Source organism: Neoarius graeffei, chromosome 2, assembly GCF_027579695.1.
Source record: "Neoarius graeffei isolate fNeoGra1 chromosome 2, fNeoGra1.pri, whole genome shotgun sequence".
Classification (NCBI taxonomy): Eukaryota; Metazoa; Chordata; class Actinopteri; order Siluriformes; family Ariidae; genus Neoarius; species Neoarius graeffei.
In genome coordinates this window covers 21,970,359-21,998,200 of record NC_083570.1, presented here as the reverse complement: position 1 = coordinate 21,998,200, position 27,842 = coordinate 21,970,359, and the positions used below count along the sequence as shown (strand labels likewise).

The 27,842-nt window shown below is 46.6% G+C and overlaps 1 protein-coding gene across 1 annotated transcript in view; it reads left to right on the top strand.

The window, feature by feature from the left end:
- The first annotated feature begins 468 nt into the window (after positions 1-468).
- LOC132872297 (uncharacterized) overlaps positions 469-27,842 on the top strand; it is a 39,109-nt gene continuing 11,735 nt past the window's right edge. Inside the window, exons 1-3 of the mRNA XM_060907053.1 lie at positions 469-546; positions 12,937-13,242; positions 22,572-22,691. Of these exons, the coding sequence (XP_060763036.1) occupies positions 495-546; positions 12,937-13,242; positions 22,572-22,691 (478 nt within the window). The 5' untranslated portion in view covers positions 469-494. The remainder of the gene's footprint in view (positions 547-12,936; positions 13,243-22,571; positions 22,692-27,842) is intronic.

The window sequence follows — 27,842 nt, the reverse complement described above, 5'->3', positions numbered from 1 at the left end:
GGTTCAGCGCGGTTGTAGTCGAAATGCAACTCCAACAGCCCCACTCAGCACGGCACGGCTCAGCCCAACTTAGCCGCGTTGGTAGTGGAAAAGCGGCATAAGTCTCAGGAAACACACTTGCTGGTGAATATGCTGATGGACATTACAGCTTTGTCGAAACACTAGAATTCATGTGTGTTGAAAAGTGAAGTTAGTGAGCTGTTAAAGTACAGAAACAGCCATTAAGATGAAGATTAAGGCGAGGAAAAACTGTACAAATATACAGTACAATATACTATGATGTGAGATAAAACCACCACATGAGAAAATAGATGAATAAATACTATATATTAAAGGTAAATTGAGTTGTGGAAAGAGTGATGCAAGAGATTTACAAAAATGAGATGAAACAGCGGTGGTTGTGGTTTCCTGAAAATCAAACTGTATAAAAGGCAGTGTGAGAGTGTGTGTTTGTTTCAGTTTGAGGGATTGGTGTGTGTGCAGAAGAATCAGTAATGAAGTGCTTGTATCTTCTGTCTGTTGTATTTCATGTCGCTGCAGGTACCGGTAAGTGAAGATATTTTCTATGACCAAAAGGAGGGAGAATATTAGCCAGTTCTTAGTTCAGCTGCTTTGTGTTTAGTTAACGTGGTTTCTGTCCAGACTGGGTTTACAGTAGGCTGTAGTTCAGCCCTTTTCCTGAACAACTAAACCCAACACTGTCAAATGTTTAGCATTGAGAGTTTTAATTAAGAACAACTTTCCTTGCTATAGTCTTATTAATTGGGCCAACAGAGATGAACACAATCAATGGAAATATCTGACTATGATTTTATGTAATGTGACTAAAATGCAGAATTTCAAGACCAGCATGTACTACTTGTTAAATTCTTCAAAGACAATTGTCATCTTTATATGCAAGGTAAACATGCATGTCAACCTGTTCAGCTTTTTTCTTCTTGATTCCTTCAGTCTAAATGCACTGATGAAAAGAGGTGGGTGAATGAATAAGGAGGATGCTACAGTACAGTCAGATTATTTTACATCTCTCCAGTGTCTTGCAAAAGTATTCATACCCCTTTGTGTTTGTCCTGTTTTCTCACATTACAAGCTAGAATTAAAATGGATTTTGGGGGGTTTAGCACCATTTGATTTACACAGCATGCCTACCCCTTTAAAGGTGCAAATTTATTTTATTGTGACACAAACAATAATTAAGATGAAAAAAAAACAGAAATCTGGAGTGTGCATAGGTCCCCGTTCCCCCGGGTCGTTGCGTTGCGTTGGTGTACAGCAATCTTCAAGTGATGCCACAGATTCTCAATTGGATTGAGGTCTGGGCTTTGACTAGGCCATTCCAAGACATTTAAATGTTTCCCTTTAAACCACTCCAGTGTAGCTTTAGCAGTATGTTTAGGCTCATTGTCCTGCTGGAATGTGAACCTTCGTCCCAGTCTCAAACCTCTGGCCAACTCAAACAAGTTTTCCTCCAGAATTGCTGTGTATTTAGTGCCATCCATCTTTCCTTCAGTCCTGACCAGCTTTCCTGTCCCTGCAGATGAAAAATATCCCCACAGCATGATGCTCCTACCACCATGCTTCACTGTAGGAATGGTGTTCTCAGGGTGTTGGGTTTGCGCCACACATGGCATTTCCCACGATGGCCAAAAAGATCAATTTATCCTTATTTGCCCAGGGAAAGGGGGTGAATACATATGCACACTCCAGATTTCAGGTTTTTTTTTTTTTTTAAATCTTAATTATTGTTTGTCTCACAAAAAACAATTTGCACCTTTAAAGTGGTAGGCATGTTGTGTAAATCAAATAGTGCTAACACCCCCCAAAAATCCACTTTAATTCCAGCTTGTAATACAACAAAACAGGACAAACACAAAGGGGGATGAATACTTTTGCAAGACACCATATACGACTTAGTGTATGTTTTTACACCCTGACTGAATTACACCTCTCCTCATCCCTGTCTTCTTGAATGCTTCTATAGTAACTCGTATGAAGCATGTCACTACTTGGCTGTAAATAGACTTGTGTGAATTTCACACCTTTTTCTGCTATATCTCTCAGTGATCACCATTTTCACTTCCTGCATTGCGCCTTATTTATAGGGGTTTTTTTAATTGCTTACGTGCATTTATCAAAACTGTGCCCATGTTTTCAAAACTCACGACAGCAGTCCATGTGGACCTGAATGTCCATCACTGTGTCTCACTTTTCATTGCTTTGACACAAAAATGATTGAAGAACCTCAGCTTTCAAAATTCATGAATTCTTTTCTTGCTCGAACACAACCTCCAACAAAGCTCTATGCGTCTACAGCTTATTTTTCACATATTTACAGACTGTTTTCAAAAGTGATCAAAGCAAGTTTAAACCAGTCAATTAAATTGTAAAAAAAAAAAAAGTATTCAATGAAATTGATTTCCAAAATCCCAAAACCTTGCTAGTAGGTGGAGGGCCTAAGATAACTCGATTCATCCATCCATTATCCTTAACTGCCTATCCTGTGCAGGGTCGCAGGCAAGCTGGAGCCTGTCACAGCTGACGATGGGCGAGAGGTGGGGTACACGCTGGACAAGTTACCAGATCATCGCAGGGCTGACACATTGAGACAAACAACCATTCGCACTCACATTCACATCTACGGTCAATTTAGAGCCATCAATTAACCTAACCTGCATGTCTTTGGACTGTAGGGGAAACCGGAGCACCCGGAGAAAACCTACACAGACACGGGGAGAACATGCAAACTCCACACAGAAAGGCCCTCACCGGCTGCTGGGCTCAAACTCCAAACCTTCTTGCTGTGAGATGACCGTGCTAACCACTACACCACCATGCCGCCCCTTAAGATAACTCCCCTCTAGTTATTATTTTCTGTACGTGTGTGTGGGTGTCTGGATTCCTGCAACCTACTTGCATACCATCCAGGGTGTATTTCTGTGTATTTTACATCCAATGTTTCCAGGATATTCCCCAGATCCACGACTAAAGTAACTAAACTGAAAACCAAAATTGTATTTTGTGTCTATTTGCCTGATGCAGTTATCCAAAGCAGCAGGATACAACTGAGCAGATGAAGGGGAAGTGTCAGCTTGGTGATGCTGGGTTTTAACCTTACAACCTTCTGAGCAGTAGCTCAATGTGCCTTAACTACTGATCTACCACTTCCCCAGCACATTTCCTGTTCATATCTGGATGATGCACTTATCGGAATCAAAAAGTCGCTGATTGCAAGTGATAAAGGGTTCTTCTTGAGAGAGAGCGGGCCTTTGCTTGTGTTCCGGTAGAATGAGTTGTTTTTGAGGCGTGTATGAAGTGTTTCTATAGTTATCGTTCATTTCAGAGAGCTCTCACAATCTTGATCTTATTGAAAATATCTTTAAGAACACACATTAGTGTAAGAGAAGTTATTTTCCTGTAGCTTGTATGTCAGTTTTTCATTTTCTTCTGGACTGTAAACAGACTTATGTGAATTTCACACCTTTTTCTGCTGTTCTTCTATCAGTAACCACCATCTTCACTTCCTGCATTATGCCGGAGTTACCGTATTTTATATTTTGTTAAATGCATTACTCAATATGTTCACATTTTCAATACTCTTCAGACAGAGGACACAGCAGCAGTCTAGTCATTGCTTTGACACAAAAAGGATTGAAGAACCTCAGCTTTCCAATTTTTTTTTTTTGTTGTTGTTCAAACTCAACCCTCAGCAAAACTCCATATATCTATACAGCAAACTTTTCATGTTTAAATACTGTTTTCAAAACTGATCAATACAAGTTTAAAACCAGTGTTACTTTTATTATTATTATTTTATTATTATTAATAATAATAACAGCAACTAGAGGTAGTGTGCCAAGGGCACAGTGGTATCTCATTTCCACACCTGAGGCCTTGGGACAAAGGTCAAGGTCACAGAACTGAGAGAAATGAGGCCACTTGTCTGGAATCTGATGACAAAGGGAATATAATACTTCCATGGTTAATAATATTAACCAAGTTCCTATCTTTCACAAATTTCTTGATGCAGGCCAGTGAAAAATATGCAGATCATTGATCTGACCTGTCAAGGTCACTCCAGGGCAAAAGCAGTGTTCCCAAATGAAAGCCCATATATGACTTCCTATTCATGGTTGATAGTAAGTATGGCCTTATCTTGCTCCATTTTTGAGATATAGGCCATTAAAATGTGACCTAATATTGACCTAGGTCAAAGGTCAATAGGTCAAAACTATAAATATTCATTAAAACATGTTTTTCTATGGCCAAGGAGAAAGGCTAGCTCAAAGACCATGAAAAATAGACAAAACTCCGACTTTCTGCTGTAGCGTCACCTAATCGACAAGTTCAAAGTCACGTAATTCAGTGAAAATGGGTCAAATCGCTTAACCAATGTAAACTATTTTGAAGCCCCCCAAACAGGTTCTCCACACCCCGTTTCAGACCCTCCAGGATTTCGTGATGTTGCGATTTGCAACTTCAACGCAAACTCAACCAATCACCGCAACTTTCCCGCAAATTTGACCAATCGTTGGCGTCATCTTGAGGTGACGTCGACAAACTACCTTCCGCCTTACTTTCAGTGTTGCCAGATTGGGCTGTTTCAAGTGCATTTTGGCGGGTTTTGAACATATTTTGGGCTGGGAAACGTCAGCAGTATCTGGCAACACTGCTTCTGTTACTGAAAGTGTGTTATGTTTACAGTGAAGGACTGTGTGCATTTTACATTATTCTTTTTACGTAATACACGAAATTAATGGATGCCAACATTTTTGCCAAAATGGTATTTTATTTTCCATTGAGACAGCTTCAGCATCATACTGTGAGATTCTGTTCAGATTGGTTTTTTTTTTCTTCTATGAAGCCTGAGCCATTTATTTTATTAGTTTATAATTATTGTTTAATTTAGTCTTCAGGAGAGACTGCCTACACACAGTACTAGTATTAATAGTTTTTTTTCTTACATGAAAGCTGAGGCATTTACAGTGGTGCTTGAAAGTTTGTGAACCCTTTAGAATTTTCTATATTTAGGCATAAATATGACCGAAAACATCATCAGATTTCCAAACAAGTCCTAAAAGTAGATAAAGAGAACCCACTTAAACAAATGAGACAAAAATATTATACTTGGTCATTTACTTATTGAGGAAAATGATCCAATATTGCATATCTGTGAGTGGCAAAAATATGTGAACCTCTAGGATTAGCAGTTAATTTGAAGGTGAAATTAGAGTCAGGTGTTTTCAATCAGTGGGATGACAATCAGGTGTGAGTAGGCACCCTGTTTTATTTAAAGAACAGGGATCTATCAACATCTGATCTTCACAACACATGTTTGTGGAAGTGTATCATGCCACGAACAAAGGAGATTTCTGAGGACCTCAGAAAAAGCATTGTTGATGCTCATCAGGCTGGAAAAGGTTACAAAACCATCTCTAAAGAGTTTGGACTCCACCAATCCACAGTCAGACAGATTGTGTACAAATGGAGGAAATTCAAGACCATTGTTACCCTCCCCAGGAGTGGTCGACCAACAAAGATCACTCCAAAAGCAAGGCGTGTAATAGTCGGCGAGGTCACAAAGGACCCCAGGGTAACTTCTAAGCAACTGAAGGCCTCTCTCACATTGGCTAATGTTAATGTTCATGAGTCCACCATCAGGAGAACACTGAACAACAATGGTGTGCATGGCAGGGTTGCAAGGAGAAAGTCACTGATCTCCAAAAAGAACATTGCTGCTCGTCTGTAGTTTGCTAAAGATCACGTGGACAAGCCAGAAGGCTATTGAAAATGTTTTGTGGACAGATGAGACCAAAATAGAACTTTTTGGTTTAAATGAGAAGCGTTATGTTTGGAGAAAGGAAAAACACTGCATTCCAGCATAAGAACCTTATCCCATCTGTGAAACATGGTGGTGGTAGTATCATGGTTTGGTCCTGTTTTGCTGCATCTGGGCCAGGACAGCTTGCCATCATTGCTGGAACAATGAATTCTGAATTATAGCAGCGAATTCTAAAGGAAAATGTCAGGACATCTGTCCATCTCAAGAGAAGGTGGGTCATGCAGCAAGACAACGACCCTATGCACACAAGTCGTTCTACCAAAGAATGGTTAAAGAAGAATAAAGTTAATGTTTTGGAATGGCCAAGTCAAAGTCCTGACCTTAATCCAATCAAAATATTGTGGAAGGACCTGAAGCGAGCAGTTCATGTGAGGAAATCCACCAACATCCCAGAGTTGAAGCTGTTCTGTACGGAGGAATGGGCTAAAATTCCTCCAAGCCGGTGTGCAGGACTGATCAACAGTTACCGCAAACGTTTAGTTGCAGTTATTGCTGCACAAGGGGGTCACACCAGATACTGAAAGCAAAGGTTCACATACTTTTGCCACTCACAGATATGTAATATTGGATCATTTTCCTCAATAAATAAATGACCAAGTATAATATTTTTGCCTCATTTGTTTGACTGGGTTTTCTTTATCTACTTTTAGGACTTGTGTGAAAATCTGATGATGTTTTAGGTCATATTTATGCAGAAATATAGAAAATTCTAAAGGGTTCACAAACTTTCAAGCACCACTGTATATTATATTTTAAGGTAACTTCATGTTGTGCTGTGAGGTTCTGTGCACTTTAACTTTTGAACCAACAGGTGCATTTGGATAAGTAAAGCCTATTTTTCTGCATTTTTGTAGTCCTGGTAATCTTTTATATTGGTAAAGTTGTTTATAGGACCATTTCTCAGTGTCTGTTTTTTTAATCAATAGTTTTTCAGTAATAACTTAATATTTAACATCTCACTCAATTTTAATCACAAAAAGAGAAAATTGCAACAATTTCTCGTAACTTTCACTTCCTCCCGCAATGTAATCGCAACAAAAACCTAAAAAACACCGCAACTTTCATCGCAAGTTTTTGGAAAACCCCCCGCAACATCAGACATTTTAGCCCACAACAATCACAAAAAAAAAAGGCCCGCGAAATCCTGGGGGGACTGCTATTTGGTGAAAATTCATGGGAAAAAAATGAGGGAGGAATAGCGATTTTATGCATAACTGACCTTTGACCTAATTCTGGCAAAGGGTCAAGGCCAGAGGTCAAATGAGTGAAAGAATTTTGCCTAGTTTGTCCTGGTACTGTAACAGGTGGTCCCATTCATAGCCATTCCTGAAGTGGAAATGGGATGATAGATAGATAGATAGATAGATAGATAGATAGATAGATAGATAGATAGATAGATAGATAGATAGAAATATTTCCCCTTGTGGGCCAAGTTGCAACAGAAGCCAAACCGTGCAGGCGATATTAAAGCTAAGCTAACGGAGCATGCGCAGTGCGCAGGCAGCCTTTTGCCACCACTTTACCATCAGCTGACCTGTCGTTAGTGTATTGCTATTTTCTTTCCTTGTCCATACCGTTTGAATTTATCAGTATAACTGGTTTCATAAGCCATGCTCGTCATTAATCGCTGTTTGCCATAACTTCATTTTCATGCATTTAACTGTGCTGTGGGGAGAGCGGGGAAAGGCCGAGCGGCATTTTTGGATACCAAATGTTTGTCATGTCTCGTTCAAAATGCTTATTTCATGCTCATTGTCATTTACATCTCATCTGTGTTAACTTTGTCTAATATCAAGAAATGCAAATGTACACACGGGCTGTGAAAAACACTCATTTATTGGGTAAAACTTTGTGGTGACATCCGTATTCACTTTACTCACCGGCATTCAAACTCCGCTACTTCCGGGTTTAGGTGGGGAACCCGAGGGACTGTACCACTTGGGTCAGATAGAGGGGTTTCGTGGGTGGATGGTGGGTTGAACCATTTTGACAGGGGTGGGATTTATAGCAAAAAATGTTTTGAAAACAAAAGAGACACGATTCATGAAAACACTGACTCAGGCCCGGTGCCAGGAACAGTTTACTAAGGGGGCAATTAGAAATCGCAAGGGGGCAAATATTTTTCATATAGTGTGTAGTAGTGATGGCGGTCTGACAACGTGTTTCAAACAATTAACTGCACCAACCACAAAACCACGGCCCCGAAGGTTGCTTTAGTACGGGAAAATCATGTGACATTACCAGGGCAGTTGCGCTTTATCAACACCCGTGCCCACCTGTTAACCCTCCCCTCTAATTTTCTCACAGACGCGCGTTACAACCGGAAAGATGCCAAACATAAGACAACACACACAAACCTACAGGCAAGTCCTTTAAATTTAAAATACATACAAATAGCTCCGCGGCATGAAAACAAAACATCAATGCAAGTCTAAGGTACTTGGCTCGGCGGCCAAAATCATAATTTAAAAAAATCAACAGACCCTGCGGCTGCACCAGTAATAGCCTTCCTGACTCGCACCGAGTCAACGCTAACCACTTAATCCGCGATCCCAGTTTAGGCGTGTAGGGGACTAAACACTCTGAAGTGATGAATTTCCACCCCCACTGCATGGGGGGTGACGTCAACGACACATATTCTTACGCTATTTGCGCACAAAGCGGACCATATATGAACACACACACCAACATAAATGGAGATAAACTTAGCCTACAAAGAAAGAAAATGGATTCACAATATTGTGATTTAATTCATTTAATTCGGTGGGGGAAAGACTACTCCCGTAAACTTGACTGCATATTACAGGATATTGCACAGACAGTGCACTTGTAAGTGTCATAACAACCAATCAGATTTGTTGTACCGTGCCAGTTTTAGTAGTGATTTATGTGAAATGTATTTTTGTGCAATGCGCAACCACTTAATATTTCGTATTTGAAAATGCAAATTATTAATACGTCTATAATACATTGTTTTCATAAGAAAACAATTAAGTGATCTGAGTCTCCGTTGAGGGGGCGGGGCTGTAGCCACGAGGGGGCGACGCCCCCTTTCGCCCCCCCACGGCGCCGGGTCTGCACTGACTGGATTCAGGTCAACTTGTAGTCCGGGAGCCAAAGGCCCAAATTTGGCTGAACCTGGCTTCGTCGGTTAAAGGTTTTTTTTTTTTTGCTGTTTGTTGTTGTCCAAGGTCTACTCATTAAGATAAGAGAGGGTGCCCGGTGATATCCCTTGGGCAATTCCGGATATTAGCCCTTTATTGTTGGATGTGCTGCAGTCATAGCCTAAATTCTGACATTTTGACGTTCTTCACTTTATGTTCACCAAAGTCTATATATCATACTTATTTTTGTGTTTGTTAACATAATAGGATGAGTTTAAGGCCTGGGGGTGGGGTTCCAGCCATGGTTGGGGGCGGGGCTTATACCAAAAAGCCCTTTATTACTCTATTACTTTGGTTGTTAATGCGAGCCTTAAATTATTAGGCATACACTCCATTGTCATCCTTGTGTTTACTTCTGCAGGGGCATATAAGGGACACAATTAGCTAATTCAAGCCAACTTGTGTAGCTATCTTGCTAACTCTGTCAATCACACTGCCCCCAAAAGATCACAGCACGCATAAGCTAAGCAGAGAAACTCTTTCCTGCCTCACAACACTCTTCACTCCCTCTTCCGCTCCAGAAGAAGGTGTAGCCACAGCCCCTTTCACAAAGCTCTCCTTCTCCTGCCAGCCGGGTCTCGCTGAGAGCTGCTATGTCAATGCCATAACGAACAAGTTCATTTCCAATGAGGGCTGTTCTTCTTTGGGGTCTGTCTGAGTTATCTTTATCCTGTAGGGTACGTACATTCCATGCACCAAGAATGAGCAGAACAATCCTTGTTTTCTTCTTCGTTGTGTTGCGACTGCTAGGATAGGGTTCCCTCCAGCCGCGGTCTGCTCATTGGGGAAGTATGAAGCAGGCAATTTTTAGGGCACCTTTTCTAGCCCCTTCCCCATTCCTCAGGGATGAGCAGTGCTATCCTGAAAAGGACTGCTCAGACACCCAGACGACTGCCGAATTCCACGTCTGCTCCAGTTCTGTGGAAAGCGACCATATAGCCTGGGCCGTCCGTGTGCAGATCTGCTGCTATGGCTTCCAGTGCACCCACACCTGCTGCTTCGCGCTCACCCATCACCACGGGTACTTGAGTAAACGTCAAAACAGTTGGATGACAAAGTGACTTGCGCAAGAGGAACTTGGTTTATAGTGTGGAGGAGTTGCACACGTCGACCACACTCCCTCATCCGAAAACCATCTTGTTCCAGTAGCAAGACAGTGTCAAGACGGCTAGAGATGGAGTCGGATGCAGTGGATGACCATGATTCCCTTGTGTGTCTCATCATGCCCTAAGCCAGGGGTGTCAAACCTGATCCATAAAGGGCCGTGTGGCTGCAGGTTTTCATTCCAGCCATGCAGCAGCACACCTGACTTGGCTCATTCAATCAACTGAACTGTCTTCACACAGTCAAATACTTGCAGCCACACCCACCCTTGATTAAAGGGTGGGTGTGTCAGTTGATTGAATAAGCCAAATCAGGGTGCTGCTGCATGGCTGGAATGAAAACCTGCAGCCACACGGCCCTTTATGGATCAGGTTTGACACCCCTGCCCTAAGCACTCCACAGTGCACTGCTGAATCTCACCTTCGGTCCGTTGAGTCTTCTTCGTCTGCACATTCTGCTGAGATCCAGGCTTCACATGCTGGGACAGACATATCCCTGATTCACCGGGAGGTTTGCGACCAACCCGGCTACCCTCACCTGGTTTAGCCCGCCTGCCAAAGCGGTTGCCCAGGGTGTGGCCGCTGTGCATGCTACAGCTACTAGGAGCCACAGGTGAGAGCTGAGTATCAGGTGGGAGCCAAAGCAGGATGAGCTACCCTAAGGGCTGATGTTGCTACCCTACAGGGCATGGCACGGTATATTTTCTTTGACATCATCCACTGATTCCCTTAACAGGATCCCTGAGATTACACCCCTTAGAGGATTATTGTCAAACACCACCGAACACTTGACTTTGTTACCATTTATTTTATTAACTTGGATTGCATTTCTTTGCTGTAATCAGACAACCATTTCTTAATTTTTTGGCACTTCTTACCTCACCAAACTCCCTATGCAGTGCTTTGGTTAGGTTTATTTTGGACTCCACTCGTCAAATGTAGATCCCTCATTAATCAATCTTACAAACACTTTATACTCCACTCTACTCCTTTCCGCTACATTAGGCATACACCTTTCCTCCTCTTTACTGTTATTTGTTTTCTCCTTTTTTTCCACTTTTTACCCTTAGTTATCATCCATGGTTCATAACTTCCGCTTTCTTCCATTTCCTCACACTCACTTCCTGAAACATCACTTCCCAGTCCAGTTGTCACCAACCGCCTTTACAACACTTCCTCCACTCGTCTCAGCCATCCAGCCGTTCCCCCTGCCGAAACCTTCTCATCGACTGTAGCACTTGGGTCAGATAGAGGGGTTTCGTGGGTGGATGGTGGGTTGAACCATTTTGACAGGGGTGGGATTTATAGCAAAATGTTTTGAAAACAAGAGACACAATTCATGAAAACACTGACTGGATTCAGGCCAACTTGTCAGATCCCGAAGGATTTCGCAGTGATTTCAAAATCAACATCACTATTTAGAATTAAATTCCTACAACTCATCATTTCTATTCATTCATTTTTTTTTACACGTTTTCTTCCTCTTTCAGCTTGTCGCTTTTCTTGTGAAAGATTTCTTCGCCTTTCTCTCACTCTTTCACGGCTTCTTTCCTTTTCTTCCTCTGTCAAAACTCTCTTTCTCTTCATGGTTTTGACTTCATCTTTCTCTCCTTGGGTAACTTGTTCTGACATCTTTTTAAAGTTTGTAAAAATGATTATTGTGTTGCGCTGTTTGAGTTGTTCTCGGTGGAAAAACCGGATAAATAGGAAATTATCTGGAGACAAAAATAAGTTATGTAGGCGCGCTCGCACTTCTAGTTCCCGCCAAAATCAAACAGCCAATCAGAATGGCGAGGGGCGGGGACGGACGGACGTACCCGGCTGGGATCCCTATGTGTCCATAAAACATCAAGAGAAGAAGAAACCTTTATTTTTCACATGCGCACTTCAAGCACAGTGAAATTCATCCTCTGCATTTAACCCATCTGAAGCAGTGAACACACACAGCAGTGGGCAACTACACCAGAGCACCCGGGGAGCAGTCAGGGGCCAGGTACCTTGCTCAAGGGCACCTCAGCCCAAGGCCGCCCCACGTCGACCTAACTGCATGTCTTTGGATTGTGGGGGAAACCAGAGCACCCGGAGGAAACCCACGCAGACAACATGCAAACTCCACTGGTTCAAACCCAGAACCTTCTTGCTGTGAGGCGACCGTGCTAACCACTACACCACCATGCCACCCCAACTCGAGGGGTTTCCAGATTTTCTTAAGTATGGAGCTCTGCTAAAACCTCAGGGAGGTCGAGTCACTGGTGGTAGCCACCGGTCTGCCATAATAATAATAATGAAAGATATTTAATCACAGCTGATTTCCACAGCCTGACCCAGGTGTTCTTGTTTTCACTTCATTATTATCTGTATAAAAGGGGAAAGCTGTGGCCCTCTGAGTGATGTGGTGATGCAGTGGGTATCATTGTCTCCTCACTGCTCCAGGGTGCCCAGTTCAATCCTGAGCTCAGGTTCCCATCTGTGTGGAGTTTCTGTGTTTGTTTCATGTCCAAATGTGGGTTTCCTCCAGGTTCTCTGGTTTCCTCCCAGTCTGCACACTGTGTAGTATTACTCTCTCCAAGTGGTCTTTATTTTCAGATTTAGTTGTAACATGGTGTTTAACTACAGCTGTTTAACTACAAGTGGCTCTCTGGGATTAAAAAGAAATAATACACACATGATCACAAAGTGTAACACACACCCGTAGTGAGGAACTCAGCTGAGAAACAAGATTTTGTAATTAAATTGACAAACATTTTTTTAAAATAAAATTTCAGTTTGAAATGCTGTACTTCATATTGTATTCAGTAGATTCTGAGTTTTTGTGTGTTTGTTTCTGTAGGCTGTGCTTTCTCTGGTGATAATAATCTGAGAGAAATCACACGACACAGAGGTGGTTCAGTGCTGTTACCCTGCTCCTGCTCTGACCTCAACACCAAACCTCAGAAATTCACCTGGGAGACCAGCAGAAAAGGACATCTGACAGAAGTGTTAAATGATGAGCACTACCATGGCAGATTTCAGCTGTTTAATAACATTTCTCCTGCTAATCTGTCTCTGCTCCTGTCTGACCTGAGAGAAGAGGATCAGGGAGTCTACAAGTGCAGCACTGAGAGGGAACACAGAGACATCAGGCTTTATGTTCAAGGTAAAGCATTTAAATACACAATAAAAGTTGATCGTCATTGTGAAAGCAGACTTATGTCTTCAAATAAATTGCTGTTACAGATGAAGCAAAAATGTCTCCTCCGTTTACCATAACAAAGGGGGAAATAATCTCATGTTGTGACACATCAGTATCAAGTTATAAATAGCAGTAAATAGTGATGATGGATATCAGACTGAGCTGAACTTTGGAATGCTATCAGATTGGATTTGACACATTTCTCAGTCTAATCTGTTTTATTTGTAACACTGTAGTGCTTATAGAGCGACATGACACCTGAAAAAAGCCTGAATAAACATTAAAAAAGGCTTCAGTAGTTGTCACTGTCCATCATAACCTCTTTTAATGTCTACAGAAATCTGTCACTAGACTCAGTGTGATAGTAACTTAACATTAATAAACACAGTCTGTACGTCAGCTGATACTTTCGTAAGTCTTTTTAAACACATCTTTATAAATGTTTAGGTTCATTTAATTTGTAATGAAGGGTTTATGTATGTTAGGGTTTTGCTGGGATTCGAACCTGGTTCGTTGGTGTGATAATCCAGCAAACCCCCACTAGGCCACCAGGGGGATGACTCAAATGCAGAGGCGTGAGGCGGAAGTAGAAAAAGAATCAAAAGGTTTATTTAAACTATATACACTATATACAGGGCAAAACAAAAGACAAAAAAAAAAAACCAAAGAGTATAATCCAAAAGAAAAGCAAAGTGCAAAAATTCAAAAGCTAAGAAGATCAAAAAACACAGTACAAAGGAAACTGGAGATAAACATAACAGCACAAAGACTCCGTGACAAGAGGACTGAACTCAGGGGTATAAATAGACAAACTAATTAAGGACACAGGTGAAGATAATTAGGCAATTAACACAAACACAAAACACAGGAACAGTGGCGGCCTCTAGAGGCCAAAATAAACACGACATGAAAAGGAAATAACAGCGGCCTCTAGAGGCCAAAACAGTCCTAGTCCTAACAGGACCCCCCCCTCTAGGAGCGTCTCCTGACGTTCCCAGGGCGATCCGGATGGGCCGAATGGAAGTCCCGACATAGTTCTTTATCAAGGACATCCCGAGCAGGAACCCAGCAGCGCTCCTCAGGACCATAGCCCTCCCAGTCCACCAGATATTGCAACCCGCCGCGGACCCGGCGGGAGTCAAGCAGGCGATTCACAGTGAACACAGTCTGCCCCTGGAATATGCGGGGGGGTGGGGGGTTCCTAGGGGCAGGGGCATACGTAGACGTCAGTACGGGCCGTAACAGGGAAACATGGAAAGTGGGGTTGATCCTCAGAGTCCGGGGCAACTGGAGCCGGTAGGAGACAGGGTTCACCCTGCGCACCACCTTGAAGGGGCCAATGTAGCGAGGAGCAAGCTTGCGGTTCTCCACCCGCAGTGGAAGGTCCTTAGTGGACAGCCAAACACGCTGCCCAGGGCGGAAAGCGTGTGCAGGTCTTCTATGGCGGTTGGCCTGAGTCTGGTTGGTTCTGGAGGTCTGTATGAGGGTCTTCCTGACCTTGCTCCAGGTCTTGCGACACCGTCTCACATATTGGTTGACCGAGGGCACCCCCGCGTCCTCCTCCTGGTCCGGGAACAGAGGTGGCTGGAACCCGAATTGGCACTGGAATGGCGACAGCTTGGTGGCCGATGACTGCAGGGTGTTGTGGGCGTACTCCGCCCATGGCAGCCAGGTGCTCCACGATGTCGGGTTATCCATAGCCAGGCCTCGCAGGGTGGTTTCCAGGTCCTGGTTGAGCCTCTCCGTCTGACCATTGGACTGTGGGTGAAACCCAGAGGAGAGGCTGGCAGTGGCTCCGATGACCTTGCAGAACCCGTGCCACACTCGGGAGGAGAACTGGGGCCCTCGGTCTGAGACGATGTCCTGTGGAAGACCAAAGACTCGGAAGACATGATTAAACAAAAGTTTCGCAGTTTCAAGAGCAGAGGGGAGTTTGCACAGTGGTATGAAGCGGCAGGCCTTGGAGAATCTGTCAACTAAGACCAAAATGACCGTGTTACCTTGTGACTCAGGGAGACCCGTGATAAAGTCGACTGCCACGTGGGACCAGGGACGCCGGGGAATGGTCAGAGGATGCAGGAGACCCTGGGGACGCTGTCGTGGGTTCTTGGTTCTGGTGCAAACCTCACAGGACAGGACAAATGACCTTACTTCCTTCTCCATGTTAGGCCACCAGAAGCGTCTTTTCAGGAAGTCCAGGGTCCTCCGAGCTCCCGGGTGGGCGGTGAGAGGGGAAGAGTGACCCCACTGGAGAACCTTGGCCCGGGCTTGATGTGGGACGTACAAGAGGCCTGGTGGCCCCGTCCCAGGACCGGGGTCCTGGCGTTGGGCTCGTCGGACAGCCTCCTCAATACCCCAGCGGACAGGGGCCACAATCCGGGACACAGGGATAATAGGCCCGACTTCATTCTCCCTGTTAGTGGCAGAGAACAGTCTGGACAGTGCGTCAGGTTTGGTGTTCTTGGAGCCGGGGCGGTATGAGAGGGTGAAGTCAAACCGACTGAAAAACAGGGCCCACCTAGCCTGTCGAGGGTTCAGTCTCTTGGCTTGCTGGAGGTACTCCAGGTTCTTGTGGTCAGTCCAAACCAGGAATGGATGTTGTGCTCCCTCCAGCCAGTGCCTCCACTCCTCAAGGGCCAGTTTGACCGCTAGCAGTTCTCGATCCCCCACATCGTACCGGGACTCAGCAGGACTCAGGCGGTGGGAGAAGTAAGCGCAGGGGTGCAGCTTTCCTTCCGAACGTTGAGAGAGCACCGCGCCGACACCACTGTCCGAGGCGTCCACCTCCACGATGAATGGTTGGGAGGTGTCCGGGAGAACCAGAATGGGTGCCGTGCAGAAGCGGTCCTTGAGGTCTTTGAACGCCTTTTCTGCCTGAGGAGACCAGCCATAAGATCCACCTGTCCCTTTGGTGAGGTCTGACATGGGTGCTGCCACAGAACTGAAGTTCCTGATGAACTTGCGGTAGAAGTTAGCGAATCCTAAGAACCGCTGAACCTCCTTAACGGACTTGGGAGTAGGCCAATCCCGGACGGCCAGGGTCTTGGCAGGGTCCATTTGGAGTTGGCCTGTCCGTACAATAAATCCCAGAAAGGAGACCTCGGGAACATGAAATTCGCATTTCTGGGCCTTGGCGAACAGATTGTTCTGTAGCAGCCTCTGGAGAACCTGGCGGACATGGTGGCGGTGCTCCTGCACGGTCTTGGAAAAGATAAGGATGTCGTCAAGGTAGACAAAAACGTATAGGTTAATCATGTCCCTTAAGACGTCGTTGATTAGGGCCTGAAAAACAGCTGGTGCGTTGGTGAGTCCGAAGGGCATCACCTGGTATTCGTAGTGCCCAGACGGGGTGTTAAAGGCAGTCTTCCACTCGTCTCCCTGTCGGATACGGATGAGGTGGTATGCGTTCCGTAGGTCCAACTTGGTGAAGACGGTGGCGCCTTGGAGCAGGTCGAAAGCTGTGGACATCAGCGGAAGGGGATATCGGTTGCGCACAGTGATCTTATTCAGGCCCCTGTAATCAATACATGGTCGGAGCCCCCCATCCTTCTTGCCGACAAAGAAGAAGCCGGCTCCAGCAGGTGAAGTGGAGGGTCGAATAAACCCAGAGACCAGGGCATCTTTGAGGTATTCCTCCATGGCCTTGCGTTCTGGCTGAGAGAGTGAAAACAGTCTGCCACGAGGAGGGGTAGTCCCAGGGAGCAAGTCGATGGCACAGTCGTAGGCCCGGTGCGGAGGAAGAACGGCGGCCCTGCTCTTGCTGAATACCTCCTTGAGATCCCAGTACTCTGTGGGAACTTGAGATAACTCGGTGAGATCAGGGGGCTCGGCAGGAGACACAGGAGAGCTAGAGAGCAGACAAGAGGCATGGCATGCAGGGCCCCATTCCACAACCTGGCTCGTTACCCAGTCTATGCGAGGGTTGTGGCGAGTAAGCCAAGGAAGGCCTAGAATAACTGGGAACTCAGGTGAAGGAATCAGGTGCAGGGATATTTCTTCCTTGTGACCTTGAGACTGGAGGAAAACTGGAGAAGTAACTTGGGTGACTCTTCCATCACCTAACGCTTGGCCATCGAGGGCAGACACAGACAGTGGGACTTCAAGAGGTGCAGTCGGAATATTGATGCTTCAGCTTGCCTGCGACCCTGTAGAACAGGATAAAGCAGCTACAGATAATGAGATGAGATGAGATGGGCGAAGTGAATATCCATAAAGTTCCCAGCCGCCCCTGAGTCTATCAAAGCTTGACAAGAGTGGACAGACTCACCCCAGGAAATGGAGACCGGGATGTAGATTCCTTGGCCAGGGAGTCCGGGAGAGAGGGTAGGCCCCGTCACAACCCTCCCTCGGCTGGACGGGGCGGTCCTTTTCCCAAGAGTTCGGGACATGATGCTCGGAAGTGACCAGGCTTGCCACAGTAGATGCAGCACTTGTCCCTCCTTCTGCGCTCCCTCTCAGATGCGGAGAGGCGAGTACGACCCACTTGCATGGGTTCTGGACAGTCACTGAAGGAGGTAGACGGTCTCCAGGTAGAGGTAGGGAGGCTGGGGGGGCTCAAGGCTTGGTGGCGTTCTCTCATCCTGTTGTCCAGACGAATAGCATGTGAGATGAGGGTTTCGAGGTCACTTGGGCATCCAATAGAGGCCAGACCGTCCTTGATGGGGTCAGACAGACCATGGTGGAAGGCTGACACCAGGGCAGTCTCGTTCCATCCACTTACTGCTGCGAGTGTTCGGAACGAGATGGCGTAATCTGCGACGCTTCCTTCTTGCCGGATGGACATGAGCTTTCGGGCTGCGTCGGTACTGATGTCTGCCTGATCGAAGACCCGAAGCATCTCTTCAGAAAACAGCTGGAAATCAAAGCACTCAGGTCCCTGTCTTTGCCAGATAGCAGTAGCCCAGGCTCGCACCTTACCAGCTAATAAGGTGATCACAAAGGCAATCTTGCGGCGATCCGTAGTGTAGGTGGTAGGCTGAAGCTCAAAGGTGAGTTGACACTGGGTAAGGAACTCTCGGCACTCACTGTGCTTGCCGTCATACCTCTGTGGTGCAGGAAGGCTGGGTTCGCGAGGTGAAGAAGGCAGCATTGCAGGAGGCACTGGAGCAGGAGTGGGAGCTGGATCAGGAGCAGGAACTGGATCAGGAGATGCAGGCAGAGATGTCAGCTGTGCCAGGGTTTTCCCAATTTGCTGAAGCAGTTCCTCGTGGCGAGCGAGGGCCTCACGTTGGCTGGTGAGCGTACGTCCATGAGCGTCCATGGTCGCTCCGAAGCGTGTCAAAGCTGCCATAATTCCCTGAAGGTTGGCCGGGTAGACAGTTGAAGCAGCCTCTGCTGAGTCGGTCATGACGGAGTCTTTCTGTTAGGGTTTTGCTGGGATTCGAACCTGGTTCGTTGGTGTGATAATCCAGCAAACCCCCACTAGGCCACCAGGGGGATGACTCAAATGCAGAGGCGTGAGGCGGAAGTAGAAAAAGAATCAAAAGGTTTATTTAAACTATATACACTATATACAGGGCAAAACAAAAGACAAAAAAAAACAACCAAAGAGTATAATCCAAAAGAAAAGCAAAGTGCAAAAATTCAAAAGCTAAGAAGATCAAAAAACACAGTACAAAGGAAACTGGAGATAAACATAACAGCACAAAGACTCCGTGACAAGAGGACTGAACTCAGGGGTATAAATAGACAAACTAATTAAGGACACAGGTGAAGATAATTAGGCAATTAACACAAACACAAAACACAGGAACAGTGGCGGCCTCTAGAGGCCAAAATAAACACGACATGAAAAGGAAATAACAGCGGCCTCTAGAGGCCAAAACAGTCCTAGTCCTAACAATGTAGGTGTCATGTAGCCCTAAGACGATGTCCCTTCAGTAACCTTGCCTTCATAACATGAGGTGCATGCCATAAACACAGATGATAATTATTTTATTGTTTGTATACCAGGTGAAGTATCTTAAAGGTGCTGACTGCAAAGTCATCTGAAATTTTCAAAATGTTTTATTGTGCATGGCATTTTGCTATGTCTCACATGAACAATCTGATGCAGATGAGATGTGATCATTTTGATGTGCTTTTCTCCATTTTGGGCCCGTGGTAAACAGTATGTCCCTAAGGAAATAGCTGAACGCAAGGAGCTTTTTTTTTAATGAGAGGAGCTTTAACTAATTAACATAACTATGGAATGGCCCTGTGTCACACCAAGATGGCGACGCACAGAAAACATCGTGCTGATTAAAAATTTATATTTTACCAGCAGATCACATTACATGGAAAAGCTGAAAGATGCAGGCATCACAGATCCATATAATTTACCCACAAATGTATTTATTTATTCTGCTCACTGCTCTCTCTCGCGCGCATGCTCTTGCTGTCTGTTTGTGTGTGTATGTCTGCGCACATGTACAGCTCCAGATGGTTTAAATGCAAAGGAAGAATTTCGCTGTGCTTGAGTTTACACGTGACAAAAATAAAGGCTTCTTAATTTACCCACAAATATATTTATTCCATTTGAAATGTGTTCAGCAAACCAGCTACTGGATTTGGGACACTACAACATCCTGCACTATTGAGTATTTGAGATTTCTAAATATACCGGAGATGCTAAAGGTTTACAAAAGTACAGATGTCTACCAATATTTTGAGGCAGGATTCGTACATGCTGGAATGTTATGGGAAATTCCTGAAAAAAGAAAAATACCTTATTGTGACAAAAGTAAGCTCAAATGTAGACTTGTAACAGTGATAAACAAGGCAGGGCATAGATCTAAGATATTATATGGTGTTTAGCCTCGTTTACATTATCAGTCCATAACAAACATGCTGCTAGTCTCACCAGGCATCAAGTCTAATAAAATATATGGTGTCCAAAGCCCACATCCAGATATACATTTTAACGTTGCACAGAGCTTTCAAACTAATCTGATTTAAAATGTTCTCCACACAAATGGGATGCTTTATAATCCAGTCTTCCTGTTTAACTGCAGCTTGTCATTTTTCTCATCTTTCTCGGTTTGCTGGGAAGTGGTGAAAAGTTAAACCAGGCTTATCTCCGCATCTGTTATTACATCCAAAAGTACAACAGGTTTCTGGTATTGTTCTTTTAGATGAAACTTCTACAAGTTTATCTGTAGATGTACTGAATTGGGATTACAATCATTCATGTACACTTGTGCTGGTCATTGGCAAACACAGATCTTGGCCGGATAAACAAATCCACAATTAAGATGATGTCATGTGAAAGGCCCCTATAACTCCATACTCACTACTGTAGAGTCGAGCCCATGCATTCTAAGGCTAAGATGGCTAAGCGCTAGCAAGAATGATTTAGTTCTCTGTCCAGAAAAATTACATCATCTAACCTTGCTCTATCTTGCAGTTGCATTCACCAGGCAGGCTTTCTTTTTCTTTTCTACTGGCTTTTAGCTCATGGGAGAGCAAAGTCCACCATGTTTGCTCACGCAGACTTGTTTTGGTTAAAAGTAGGTCAAACACACCCCACGGTGAAGCTGGTGAAAGCAGGGTTAGAGGAGGTGACAGGACAAACCAAAGTCTGTACAATGGGAGTTTATAAGAGAATCTGGAGCAAATCATCAGAAAATTTACCCTGAACAGACTGAACATTATGGGAACAGAGTCAAACTGGTCAGTGAAAACCCTCCAGGAAACCTCTCTCTACTCATATCAGACCTGACTGAAGAGGATCAGGGAGACTACATATGTCAAGTCAAGTCAAGTTTATTTGTATAGCACTTTTAACAATAAACATTGTCGCAAAGCAGCTTTACAGAATTTGAACGACTTAAAACATGAGCTAATTTTATCCCTAATCTATCCCCAATGAGCAAGCCTGCGGCGATGGTGGCAAGGAAAAACTCCCTCAGACAACATGAGGAAGAAACCTCGAGAGGAACCAGACTCAAAAGGGAACCCATCCTCATTTGGGCAACAACAGACAGCATGACTATAATATTAACAGTTTTAACATGAAGACAGTTTCGTTGATGTTGTAACTCTTCATTGATGGAAACTTGAGTGCAAAACTGTTCATGACAACTGCAGTCCTAAAGTTAGCAAGTCAACTGTAGTCCTCAGGCATAAAAGCATTACTGTAAGAGTCCAGAGCATCCTCCAGGTGTGACTTTCAACTGTCTTCATGGGGCCATCCTCCACAGGAGCGATGCGATGAGACTCCAACCAGACACAGGGCACCAGGATGGATCAAGCAGGTCTGAGGGGCAGAAGAGGTCAGCATCTCAATCCCAGGATCAACATGTAACTCAGAGGGACAGACTGGGGGGGGGGGGGGGAGAGAACATGGCCTGCTCTGGCTGGATGCTTGATTGGGTGATGGGAGCACACTCCTCAGCAATGAAGAGATGCAGATGGGACCCTTAGGGCTGGCCAAGACAATTCAGTTACATTTCACCAGGTCTGGGACATGCGACAGAATGTCTGACGGCCGATTCCTGCAGGATATGATAGCCAGTCGAGGTCTCCACCCTCTCCACCAAAAGATTTCCTGTTGACTCCATGTAATTCAGAGGGACAGATTGGGGGGGGAGGGAAAGAAAACACAGGTTGTTAGGTATGCCCAATGTCACCTGAATAAGTAGGAACAGTATACATATTACACTGAGTACAAGCAGGGACTCCGGCAAAACTAACTATGACAGCATAACTAAAAGGGGAGAGCCAGAAGGTAACACAGGCATGAGGGAGCCCCGGGACATAAAGCAGCCAGCCACTACACCGTCAACAAACTCGAGTGAGCAAGCGAGTGGAGACTGACAGCATCCATACATCCCAGTTTACCAAAACACTCTATGTCTGAGGACCCTCCAGATCTACACCTTTACCTCATAAACACCATTAACAAAAGGCTTGACTAAACAGATATGTTTTCAGCCTAGACTTAAACACTGAGACTGTGTCTGATTCCCAAACATTACTTGGAAGGCTGTTCCATAACTGTGGGGCTTTGTAAGAAAAGGCTCTGCCCCCTGATGTAGCCTTCACTATACGAGGTACCAGCAGATAGCCTGCACCTTTTGATCTAAGTAGGCATGACGAGTCATAGAGGAGCAGAAGTTCACTCAGGTACTGTGGTACATATACTCAGGTACATATGTTCTGTACAGGCTGATCACAGATATTACAGACTATCTGTTAAAGGTACATTTGTTCATTAATGACTGTGAGCATGCTTTACTGCAGTGTCATGGGCCATATTACTCACAGTGATGAAAACAGACATTAGTTTTAATAAGTGTTGTCAATCTTTTCAGTAGGAAGAAGAGAAACTTCAACACACTCAAGCAAAACAGACACAACACCTCCATCAGAACAGCATCAGAGTAAAACAACAAACTCTCCACCTACAGCCTCTTCAACAACACTGAAACAAGGTAAACATCAAACACACAGCAGCCTCCCTATAGGTGCCAAAACTTTGTTTTTGAAGTAGAAGTGAAAAAGTGTGTTTCCATTTGTACATTTATTTATTTGTACACAGTGTTTTGAATTATGTTTGTTGGATACACAAAGACACAAAGGTGTAAACACACACACACACACACACACACACACACACCACGTGAATTGTATCAAGGGTTACTTGAATGAATTGGGCTTTCAGATCTGATTAATTCCTTGTTAATTGAACTCGCTATTTTGACTTTCGAGTTTAGTTGTATCATTCTGTTCAGTTGGTAGAAGAGAAAGTTCTACACACTTGAGGAAAACAGACACAACACCTCCATCAGAACAGTGTCAGAGTAAAACAACAAACTCTCCACCTGCAGCCTCCTCAACAACCACTGTTGTGCCTGAACACGTTCAATGAACGATCGTTCATGAACTCGTTCATATTTTGGGTGAACGTGAACTGAACGTACTGTATTTCCGCTTGATGAATGTTACTGTGAATGCGTTCATTCTGGCGTTTGTGAAAGGCACTCTCTCACAGTTTAACTTCGTTCAAGAGAGTGCCAGATTTCCATAGAGCCTTCCAGGCAAAACCCTGGCTAAAACACACCGTAAACAGGCCATAATATGTAGCGGAAAAAACACCCAATCTGGCAACACCACCCACCACAGAGTCGCACCCACAGACATATAAACATAGACGCCGCCTTCTGCATAGAATCATACGTCATCCTCGCCGCCATATTAGATGTGGCAAAGTGGAGATTCTTCAACCGTCTCTGGTATAGCGTCTAGACAGTAGCCAAGAATAAAGATGCCTCATTCATGTGCTGCATTTAACTGTACCAACAGGTTTACCATCCAAACGAGATCACATGGGATTACCTTTCACAGGTGAGTGTCACGGAACAGACAGGAGAGGAGATCAAATGCGCTCAAACCACAGTTTATTAATAATAGGGGAAAGGGGAGTTGGAAGAATGTGTGTGGGTGAAATCCAGTGGCAGGAGAACTGAGAGGCAGGGATGGCTGGTGGTGACATCTGAGGTCTCCCATCCAAGTACTGACCAGGCCTGACCCTGCTTAGCTTCAGAGATGAGATAGGACCAGGCATAGTCAGAGAGGTGTGACTGTAGGGTTGAGCGAGCTGGAGATCAGTTGAAGGTACAGGAGGGGCAGGCAAGACACAGAGTTGACAGACCAGAAGGCAGATCAGGTTACCAGGGCTGGAGAGCAGACAGAGTCAGACAGAACAGGAAATCTTCAGGAGTCAGAGTAGTAGGAACACAGAGCAGGTAATCAGGCTGAGAGTTGCAGACGACCTGACACAGGAGCTAGGGAGAACTGCAGCTTAAATACACACAGGGGGAGAGCAGGTGATCGGCAACAGCCAATGACAGTCACTGAAAGATAATAAGAGGAAGTGAGTGCGGGCGTGGCCGGTAATGCTGAGTGGAGATGTTACCTGAAGAGAGAAGCCCACAGGTAGGACCATGACAGAAAACCCCCCCCCCCAAGGGACGGCTCCAGAAGTCCCTAGCCACAGATCACCAAAGATGGGCGGGAGGAGGGGGAATACCGGTGGAGGGTTAGAACTCCTCAGACCGGTCAGTGTCCATAGCCTCCACACCCTCTTCACTGTCAGAAGAATCGTCATCCAAGGACCCCCACCCAGGATTCGGTTCGGTGTCAGGCTCAGGCGCTGGAGCAGGGGCAGGGTCCGGAAGTGGATCCGCACGGTGAGAACCCCTACGTCGGCCCCGTCGGATGGAGGGCTGGTCAGGGTGTAGCCGATGGAAGTCGGCGATGAGGGCCGGATCCAGAATCCTTCCAGCGGGAACCCACATCCTCTCCTCAGGGCCATAGCCCTCCCAATCCACCAGGTATTGGAGGCCCCTGTCCCTGCGTCGTGACTTCAGCAGTCGCCGGACGGAGTAGACCGGGCCACCGTCGATGAGACGAGGAGGAGCAGCTGGGACCAGCGGGCTCTCATGCACTGGCTTCATCTTAGAGACGTGGAAGGTGGGGTGCACTCTCATGGACTTGGGCAGTCGAAGCCGGACAGCAGACTGGCTGATTATCCTCTGGATAGGGAATGGTCCGACGAACCAAGGTGCTAGCTTACGAGACTCCACCTGGAGGGGCAGGTCCTTGGCAGATAGCCACACCTTCTGGCCCACCCGGTAGGTGGGCACAGGCATCCTCCGCCGGTTGGTGCCAGTAGAGTACCTGGTGACTGACTTGAGGAGTGCAGCGCGGGCTTGAGACCAGGTGCGGCGGCATCGGCGTGCATAGGTGAGGGCAGCCGGGCAGGTGACCTCTCCCTCCTGGCTGGGGAATAGGGGTGGTTGGTAGCCATACACGCAGTGGAATGGGGACAGCCCGGTGGCTGAGCTGGTGAGGGAGTTGTGGGAGTATTCCACCCACAGCAGGTGCTCGCACCAGGCCCTAGGGTTGCGTGATGCCATGCACCGAAGTGCCTTCTCCAACTCCTGGTTCGTCCGTTCTGACTGGCCGTTGGACTGGGGTCAGAATCCGGAGATGAGTCTGGCGGTGGCCCCGAGTAGGTGACAGAACTCCTTCCAAAAAGAGGAGGCGAATTGTGGCCCCCGGTCCAAAACAATGTCCTTGGGCAGCCCATGGATGCGAAAGACATGTTGCAAGACGATCTGGGCAGTCTCCTTGGCTGATGGTAGTTTGGGGAGGGGAACAAAGTGAGCCATTTTGCTAAAGCAGTCCACGATGGTGAGTATGACCGTCATCCCGTTAGAAGGGGGTAGACCCGTAACAAAATCCAGGGAGATGTGGGACCAGGGTCGCATTGGCATGGGCAGAGGCTGGAGCAAACTGGCAGGAGGCCGGCTGGAGGACTTATTTTGGTTACAGGTAGGGCAGGCTCGGACAAAGTCTCACACATCCCTGCCCACAGTAGGCCACCAGAACCGTTGGGTGAGCAGGTGGTAGGTGCGAGTGGAACCAGGTTGGCAGGCTAGACGGGAGTCATGTCCCCATTGTATAACCTGGGATCGCAGGTCTGCAGGAACGAAGAGGCGACTTGCGGGGCATGCACTGGGGCTGGGTTGGTCACGGAGGGCTTCCCGCACTTGTTCTTCGATGTCCCAGGTCAGCACAGCAACGATACAGGGGTCAGGCAGGATGGGAGCCGGGTCCTTGGAGGGGGCATCACCCTTCTGGAACTGGCGGGAGAGCGCGTCAGGCTTGGTGTTGCGAGATCCGGGCCGGTACGAAAGGGTGAAATTGAATCGAGTGAAAAAGAGAGCCCAGCGGGCCTGTCTGGGGTTGAGTCGTTTGGCGGTGCGGATGTATTCAAGATTCTTATGGTCTGTCCAGACCAGGAATGGGACTACACTTCCCTCCAGCCAGTGGCGCCATTCCTCCAGGGCGAGCTTGACCACCAGCAGTTCCCGATTGCCTACGTCGTAATTGCGTTCGGCCGGCAACAGCCGGCGGGAGAAGAACGCACAAGGGTGGAGCTTGTTGTCATCCGCAGACCTCTGTGAGAGCACTGCCCCGACTCCCACATCCGAGGCGTCCACCTCAACGATGAATTGCCGCTCCTCATCAGGCAGCCGGAGGACGGGAGCAGTGGTGAACCGAGCCTTGAGGGTGGCAAAGGCTTCGTTGGCGGCCGAAGTCCAGGTGAAGGACTGTTTGGTGCTGGTCAAGGCAGTGAGCGGTGATGCAATGGTGCTGTAATTACGAATGAATTTCCTGTAGAAATTTGCGAAGCCCAGGAACTGCTGAAGCTGCTTCCTGCTCTCTGGTACTGGCCATGAAGTAACTGCAGAGACTTTGGCAGGGTCCATCTGGATGCTCCCTTCTGCCACGATGTACCCCAGGAACCCCATAGACTTGGCATGAAACTCACACTCTTCTGCCTTGACGAAGAGGGAGTTTTCCAGGAGACTACGGAGCACTTGCTGGACATGCTGGGTGTGTTCAGACAGGGTTTTAGAGAAGATCAGGATGTTGTCGAGGTACACGAACACGAACTTGTTCAACATATCTCGCAGGACATCATTCACCAGAGCCTGGAATACCGCTGGTGCGTTGGTAAGGCCAAACGGCATCACCCGGTATTCATAGTGACTGGTGGGGGTGTTGAATGCGGTCTTCCACTCGTCTCCCTCCCTTATCCGAACCAGATGGTAGGCATTCTGGAGATCGAGTTTTGTGAAGACCGTGGCTCCCTGGAGCAGCTCGAAGGCGGAGGTAAGCAGTGGGAGAGGGTATCGGTTCTTGACGGTGATGTCGTTGAGACCCCTGTAATCGATGCAGGGGCGCAGGGACCCATCCTTCTTTCCCATGAAGAAGAACCCGGCGCCGGCGGGCGAAGAGGATGGACGGATGAGGCCGGAAGCCAGAGAGTCACTGATGTAGGTCTCCATCGCCTTCCTTTCCGGGGCGGACAGAGAGTAGAGATGACCCTTGGGTGGTGCAGTGCCTGGGAGGAGATCAATGGCGCAGTCGTAGGGCCGGTGAGGAGGCAAGGAAGTGGCCTTGGTTTTACTGAATACCTCCCGAAGGCTGTGATAACACGCTGGGACATTAGTGAGGTCGGGGGCAGAGCTGGCAGGTGGAGTACGGGTGTTTAGGATGGCGGCTCGTAAGTAGGTCCAATGGCAGTCCTTGCCCCATTCTCTTATCTCTCCAGTGGCCCAGTCGAGGTGAGAACTGTGCTGGCGGAGCCATGGATAGCCCAGGATGAGAGGTTGGCTGAGGGAACGGAGCAGGTGAAATTGGATGGTTTCGTGGTGGTTGCCTGACAGAGTCATCGGAACAGGGGCAGTGAGGCGGGTGACGGTGCCAAGGAGATGGCCATCCAGCGCCCTGGCTGGAACGGGAGAGGATAGGTGGTGGCTTCGCAGGCCCAACTGGCGTGCAAGCTCAGTGTCCATGATGTTAGCCTCGGCGCCAGAGTCAACCAGGGTGTGGGTGGAATCCAACAGACGAAGGCAAACTTGGAGCATAGGTTTCTGGCTGGTGGAGGATTGGAGGATCATTGAACCCAACCGGGCCCCTCCTATGTCCGGTGAGCTCTGGCTTCTCCGTGTGGTGATGACTGGCTGAGTCCGGCGGGCCCTCTCTCGTCGACGGGTCTGGACCCGGTG